Here is a 7,547-nt window from a genome sequence, read left to right as displayed (position 1 = left end):
CAGACCCCTTCCCCGCAGCCCTCTCTAGCGAGGGAGGCGGTGCAAGCCCAAGGTTAAAGTCCTTGAGGAATCGTTTTCCGCGTCTGTCCCCCCCCCAAGTCAGTCGGTACTGGAGGCCGGCTCCAGTATGCTATAAATACAGCAGGCCACATGCTCTGTTGTGACATAATGTTCCCTCTACAGCCCAAGCTAGATAATATTAATTTGCCCTTTAAATGTCCCTAAAGGGAGCAGCAGTCCCCCGACCAGCTCAGGCCTCCCGGAAGCGCCTCGCCCCCCGTGCCCTCTACTGAGGAATGGGATGGAGAGGGTATCCAGACACCTGTCCAGCCAATACGCACGGAGCCAAATGGCCCGAGGGCCCTCCTCCTTCTCTCGCGAGACAGAGGGTCATATAAGGAGGTCTGGGGGAGAAGTGCTCTGCCCCTTTTGGATCGTGGTGGTGGGACAGAGAAGGGGGTCAGGGCTTCTAGCTGGGGGGGAAGGTTAGGGAGTAGTTCCCGAGAGACTGTGGGTGCGACGACTACTTCCATCATGAGTGACCAAGCGCTGAGCTTCCTGAAAGACTTTCTGGCAGGTGGCATCGCCGCTGCGGTTTCCAAGACTGCAGTCGCTCCCATCGAGAGGGTCAAACTGCTTCTGCAGGTGAGGATCGGAGCCTGAAAGGTGTATGCATGTGTTTAGCAGGAAAAAAGGGTCCTGGCCCAGGGAAACATAGCCACCTAAGTAGCTTTGAAGACAGGTGCTTTGTCCTTGGCCAGGGGTGAAGGTGGGACAGGACTTGGACCAAAGGCCGCAACCCAGGGAAAAGTGGGTGGGGGGCACAAATACAGGGGTGAATGTCCTTTGAGAGCCTAGCCTAGGGGAAAAGATGGTGCTGTCTCCGCAAAGCCGGGGAGGTGTGGATGACATTGCTGGTGTCAGGTGGCTCCTGCATTTAAGTACCTAAATATGGAAAGCCTCCTGAAGATCGAGTTACATTGAGCAGGACTCTACTTTCCCAAGTGGGGCTGTGCACAGAACCAGGAAAATGTGGTGACAGCTTAGTTGCCCTCAGCCAATCCCCCCTTTGCCTGACCAAGTCAAGTCACTCCCACTCTCTGTTCCTACCACCTCTGCATCCCTTCTTTAGCCTGCCTTAAAGGCAAAGCCATGCTGGTGGATGGAGCACACCAGCTGGGGCAACTCTAGGGCAGTGAAAAGAATGTGGTATTGAGAATCAGGAGACCAAATTCTGCTATTCACTCGCTGATCTTGGACAAATTACTTGGGCTGTTTCCACATCTGTAAAAATGTGGTAGTTGGCTAGATCTCTTAAGATTTTTTTTTCAGCCCCAATTTTTTATGATTTGATCTTGTTGCAATTCCCATCCACATCTAGTGTGATCTAGGCAGCATCCCCACTATTGCTTAAAAACCTGGGATGCTGGATCCCATCAAGATGCACAAGCAGGAGGGTTAAGTTCCAAGGGGAGAGCAAGGAGGAAAGCATCGGGTCTGGCCTATAAGGCCTGAGCTGGGAAACCCATAAGTCACAAGTCAATTTTCTTTCTCCAATACTTTCCTTTCCCTTCTCCTGTCTCTTCCACCTCTTTCCATGCTCTAGGTCCAACATGCCAGCAAACAAATTAAAGCAGAGCAGCAGTACAAAGGCATAATTGACTGCGTGGTGAGAATCCCCAAGGAGCAAGGCTTCCTCTCCTTCTGGAGGGGTAACCTGGCCAATGTCATTCGTTACTTCCCCACCCAAGCCCTTAATTTTGCCTTCAAGGACAAATACAAGCAGATCTTCTTGGGGGGTGTGGATCGGCATAAACAGTTCTGGCGTTACTTTGCTGGCAACCTTGCTTCTGGTGGAGCAGCTGGGGCCACTTCCCTCTGCTTCGTCTACCCACTGGACTTTGCTCGGACCAGGCTGGCTGCTGATGTGGGCAAAGGTGCCGCCCAACGGGAGTTCGGTGGCCTAGGCGACTGTCTTACCAAGATCTTCAAGTCTGATGGCCTGAGGGGCCTCTACCAAGGCTTCAATGTGTCTGTCCAGGGCATCATCATCTACAGGGCGGCCTACTTTGGGATCTATGATACAGCCAAGGGTGAGAGGTTAATGGGGATGGAATGAGGTTTGAGGGACACTTATCCTGATGCTTCTGGTTGGGCAGGCGGGTACATTTAGAGGAGTACAATTCTCTCCTCTTTGACTGGTGGCCTCATTATTCCAAGAGGAAGATTAACAGTTTTTTCAGGCACTATCAGAGTAACTAATCCTTTCCCAGGAATAAACACTACTGCTTAATCTGTTCTACAAGGCCCTATGCAAGTCAGGTACAGAACCAGAACTGTGAGCTTCCCTGTTAGAAAATTTCCACTTCCCAGGTGACTGCTTGATACTTATATAAAGAATGTAATAAGCTAAATGGGAAGAAGAGGGCATAAAGCAGGGAGTGGGGAGAGGCTGGTTTTTTTCCCTCCTTTTCTACCAAAGTGATGAGTAAACAAATTTATGTGTTCGGCACTTTTGGCATTAATCTACAGGAATGTTGCCTGACCCCAAGCACGTGCACATTGTAGTAAGCTGGATGATTGCCCAGACTGTCACTGCAGTGGCAGGATTGGTGTCCTATCCCTTCGATACTGTCCGTCGGAGGATGATGATGCAGTCTGGTCGGAAAGGGGGTATGGCTTTTCTTCATCTCACTGCATGCAAGGGGATGGCAATTTCAGTAATCTGGTATGGCTGGCTTGTCTAGCCCCCAGCACCAGATAGTGACCCTCTGGGATTCATAGTCCTCTTTACAACCTAAAATGGCAAGGAGGAGGAGGGGAGAGGGTGAGGTTATGGATTAAAAACTAGCCCCTCTCTCTATTAACTTTTCCCTCATTTTGTTCTCAGGAAGAAATCAAAGGTATCTTATCCTGAAGAGGGAAAAAAAATATTTTAGAGTGGGTAGTGATTGTGGGAACATGGGGGAACTCAACAAAAGATCTCCATCAGTACAGTTTTGGGGGCTACCACTTCTAGAACCTGTACAAGGACAAAGCTGGGTAGAGCATTGAGTTGATTATTCAATTAAATGATAACATTTTACTTCAATTATTTGGCCATCAAGTGCAACTGTATCTTTAGTCTGAGGCAGTATGGCAAATCACCTCTGAGATTTGGTTTGAGATTAGCCTGTATCTATAAAAAAAAAAAGGTCCCTTTCTGTTTAAAGCTTGTCATTTTTATGGAATTATCTGCATAAATATCTACTTCTCAATTCCATGGGCAGCCACAGAAAAGCATAAGATAAGAAAAAATCCTTGCCTAGCAAGCTAAGGAAGATTTGGGCAACTGGGTATTACACAGAGCTGGGGCATACAGTTCCAGCGACCTGAACTTCATGGAAGAAATCCAGGACTCACAAGACTTTTTAGAAAATAGGCCTTTATCAAGATTATAACTAACTTATCAATTTTTGTCTCCACAGCTGATATTATGTATACTGGAACAATTGACTGCTGGAGGAAGATTGCAAAAGATGAAGGATCCAAAGCTTTCTTCAAAGGTGCCTGGTCCAATGTATTGAGAGGCATGGGCGGTGCTTTTGTATTAGTGTTGTATGATGAGATAAAAAAATACGTCTAATTCAATTAAAACTCTTAAGTTCATTGGTCCCAGATCCATTTTCTGATGTTATCCGTGGTTTAGTAGACATTTCTTAGGAAATCTGACAACGCCAATATGGGATAATGCCCAAACTGACAAGGATATTACAGTATAAACATGTTTTAATCCGCTGGACCACAAATGAATTTTGCATTATACAGATTTAAAGTATACTAGCAAATATAAGGTAACATTTATTTCTATGCTTCTACAATTAATTTGAGAAATGGTGATGATGACCTCATGTGAACCCTCAATAAATATTACTTAAGGCTCATTCTCTAAATTTTTACTTCATTAAAATCCTAAATGTCAAACTGGATTGAAGGGCTCTAAATCCCAACTGCAGATCATACGAAAAAGTATCCCAAGTAAGGGTACAACTGCCTATCATGATTTGTAAATATTTTGTAAATATATGACAATTCTCATAAACACTGACCACTACACTGAATATGAAATTTCAGTAGCAGCTACACTCAAGAACACAAATCCAATGTACAATCTGAGGGGAAATGAGTGGAGGGGAGGATTAGAAGGGAATGAAATGGATAGAAATTAAAAATGTTTCATATGTACTACAACATTTCAAGGACAGCTAGAGATAACCTTGAGACATTGGGACTTAATCAAGTAATTTTAAAACCACTGCATTAGGTAATATTATGGCTCAGAAACAAAAGTAAATCCAGCAAATCTACACATGGAAGGTAAATTATGAGGTTGGAGAAGCCTTTTCAAATTGCATAATTTTCCATCTAAAACAAGAATAGAGAACAGGAATGAGAATTATGCAAGTATCTGGGTTTTGCTCTACTACTATGAAGGTACTCACCCAAAATGATAAAGGAGGGACAAAATTAATTAGACTCTAGGTATCAACTATCTACTGGAACACCTATGTGCCAAACTTCTAGATCAGCACCTAATAGTTTCTTTGCACATTTGGAAGTTTAAAGGATGTTTAACCGAATTCCAAAAGGAGCTCACAGCTAGATGGAGGAATAAAGATAAAAAGAACACAATTAAATGATAAATTAATGTGTGCAAGGAGAGGTCAAAGAGAAGGCCAGTATGACTGGGAGTAGGAGAAATTACAGAAGGCTGGAACTGAGCCTTAGAGGATAAAGAAAGGAAGAAAGGCCTTTGTAAATGTACAAAAGATAACTGCTAGCTAATCTGATAAAATAACCTACGTTGACTGCAAAGCACTAAGAATTAGTTTTCTCAACACAACCTCTAATTTACCTTGTCCCTCCAAAGGAGGTTTTGTTGGCCAACTTAAGTGTGAAGCTAAAAGAAAGCATTTCATGGCTTGTTGGGGGTATTGAGGAGAAAGTCTCACTGAAGAAGCATTTTTTTTTCATGATAACTATTAATAGATATGGCTAAGTCACTCTTAGCCCTAGGTCCAGGAAATGTAGAAGACAGACCAAATATATGCTGAAACATGAAAAATCAGTCAAATCTAGGTAAGAGGTAGGCTGGTTCATGGCTTAAAATGGTGTACTTCATTAAGCTGGGTAGGCTTAGCTACTTGATAAAGGTGAAGCGGCTTTTCACCAAGGGAAAGCTGAACCTTAACTCTGGTTAGAACATATGTTCCAGAACACATATTTTGAAAGATCATTGGGCCAAAAGCAGCATTTTCCAGACTGGGTCAAGATAAGATTTCAGGTAGGGTTAGATGAAAGCCTCCATGAAAACCTAAAAACCTCAAGTTTCTTTATTGCTTTGTTTTCTTCTCTCCTAATTACCTAGTAGGGCTTTTTCATCCCTACTGTGTCTCAGTTGAGTTAAAGGCTTCTTCTCTCCATTCCTGGGCCTAAATGTTACAGAAGCCATTTAAGAACTGGCAGTAACAGATAAGAATTAAAGCAACTTTCTGGGGTAGGGTCTTTGAGGTCTAATAGCAGAAGCCATTCTCACACTACTGGGGCTTTACAGTTAGTCTGAAAAGTTAGGCTCACCTAAAAAGACAATGTTTAACGAAAAGGTAAATCTTAATTTAATTTCTCTTTTAATTTTTCCCCAAAGTAATTTACAACAAAGATTACAGGTTGTTTAAAGCTAACTGTTTTTCTCAACCATCTCTAAGTGACAGAAGTAGTCGCAGGACACTTCCTACCCATCATAAGGTACTCACTGCACCCAACCTTTAGTTTAATGCTAACATTTCTGACAGAACTGTTAGAGATATTATCTTTAAGATATTTAGCATTTTTCCCCAATGGCAACACTGCTTATGCTTTGCTTCTATGTACTTCTACTAAAAGCCATAAAACTGGCATTACACCTGCAAATTTAAAAGGAGAAATCTCATAATTCCATATATGTGAAAAAATGATGTTGTGACTAGATGCTTAAAAAAAAGCCTTTGAGAATATAAGATAATGTGTATTGCAGCAAAAACTACACTCTATTAATACTGAAGATGTTCACAATGGCAAGCCTATCTTTTAAATGATCTAATTTAGTTAAATATACTGCTCGAGATTATTGTCTTATTTTCAAGAAAATGCTGGGACATTGTTATTCCTGTAAGGCTATTTTCGTCATCTTGGTTTCACTCTATTCAAAAGGAAAAAATTTCATTTGAACTTACTCTTCATCTTAACAAATCATTTTTCTAGCGTTTCAAATGGGAGCAATATATTTTATGATAGCCAAGATCAAAAACAAAAAATCATGATTTCCAATAAATTTTTTCTAAACATTAAAAAAAATCTATAAACATCTGAGAGCTAAGAAGGTTGCCAGTTTCCTAAATTATTGTGCCAGAACTGTTTGACAGTCCTGTTTAATAAATTTATGCAAATGAAAATTATCCATTATATACTTAATTTTTTCCTCAAAGTAATTTATATGACCATATATGACCATGGGTCTTTCCTTCCCCACAAATTATGTACAATCACTTATAGACTAAGATAATCAACTTAAGCACTTGACATATAACATCACACATTCTATGACCTTCATCATTAAAATATACGAGTAAAACCAGTAATCATCCAATCAAACTTTTGGATTGTTTTTTCTACTCTCCCTTGTTCAGTCAGCATTTGTAAATGGAGTTGAATGAAGTATTTCTCCTACAAGTACCTCTGTGTTCAAGGAATGCCTGAAGGAGTCTCTTTGAAATCAGAGATTTGTGGAACACTGTTTAAAAACCAGTGCCAAATTCAAACAAACCAAACTGAACACTTCATTTGGAGTATTAGCTAACAATGTTTTTGTGGAGACTCTAAAATAGTCTGATCATACCTTGTACTTCCCAACAAGGGAAATGGATCTCTCCTACAAGAAATAGTTCTCAGTGGCTCAGAATTTAGGGTAGAAGCATTTTGCTTCTAAAGAGACCAACAGTCAGGTTAGCGTCTGACAAAGATTAAACCAATTCTGAATAAGTGTCTGGGCTAATAATCCTAGACCTAAGGAATAAGCCACTTAACCTGAACCTTCATTTCTTCATTCATGAAGTGAGGGGATGGACTAAGTGACCCCTAAAGTTACCTTTCAGCTCTAGGGTTTGGGAGTATGAATTCTAGCTGCAAGTTCTTTCTAGGATTTCAGAAATCTTGAAATGACAATCATGTGTCTCATATGAGACTGAAATGGTTCAAATGGAAAGCAATTCTAAACATACTATGTTTATACTTCATGTTTACACTAGGCAATCTACTTATCCTTTCCTTAAAGTTCTACCTTACACCACCTTCAAAGTACCTTTACTTTCATACCCAGGACATCCCCATTCTTCTTCAAATCTTGGACCATTTCTATGGCACAGCTGAGTGACCATGGCAATCCAGTTCTATCCATGTGGAGATAAAAACAAGTATGAACAGGACTAGTAACCTTCCCAATTTTTCTCTCTTGTTCTTTTCCTTCAGGTTCA

General features: G+C 41.4%; 1 protein-coding gene across 1 annotated transcript; it reads left to right on the top strand.

Moving 5' to 3' along the window:
* The first annotated feature begins 235 nt into the window (after nt 1-235).
* Nucleotides 236-3,648, top strand: SLC25A4 (solute carrier family 25 member 4). Its single transcript, XM_021007679.2, has 4 exons — nt 236-645; nt 1,607-2,093; nt 2,533-2,673; nt 3,468-3,648. The coding sequence occupies exons 1-4, from the start codon at nt 535-537 to the stop codon at nt 3,623-3,625; spliced, it is 897 nt and encodes a 298-aa protein (XP_020863338.1). The 5' UTR covers nt 236-534; the 3' UTR covers nt 3,626-3,648.
* The last annotated feature ends 3,899 nt before the right edge of the window (nt 3,649-7,547 follow it).

The sequence above is a fragment of the Phascolarctos cinereus genome, unplaced genomic scaffold (assembly GCF_003287225.1).
Source record: "Phascolarctos cinereus isolate Bilbo 61053 unplaced genomic scaffold, phaCin_HiC Scaffold_9;HRSCAF=440, whole genome shotgun sequence".
Taxonomy (NCBI): domain Eukaryota; kingdom Metazoa; phylum Chordata; class Mammalia; order Diprotodontia; family Phascolarctidae; genus Phascolarctos; species Phascolarctos cinereus.
The sequence above is the reverse complement of the archived record's forward strand: the minus strand, read 5'-3'. Positions and strand labels throughout refer to the sequence as shown.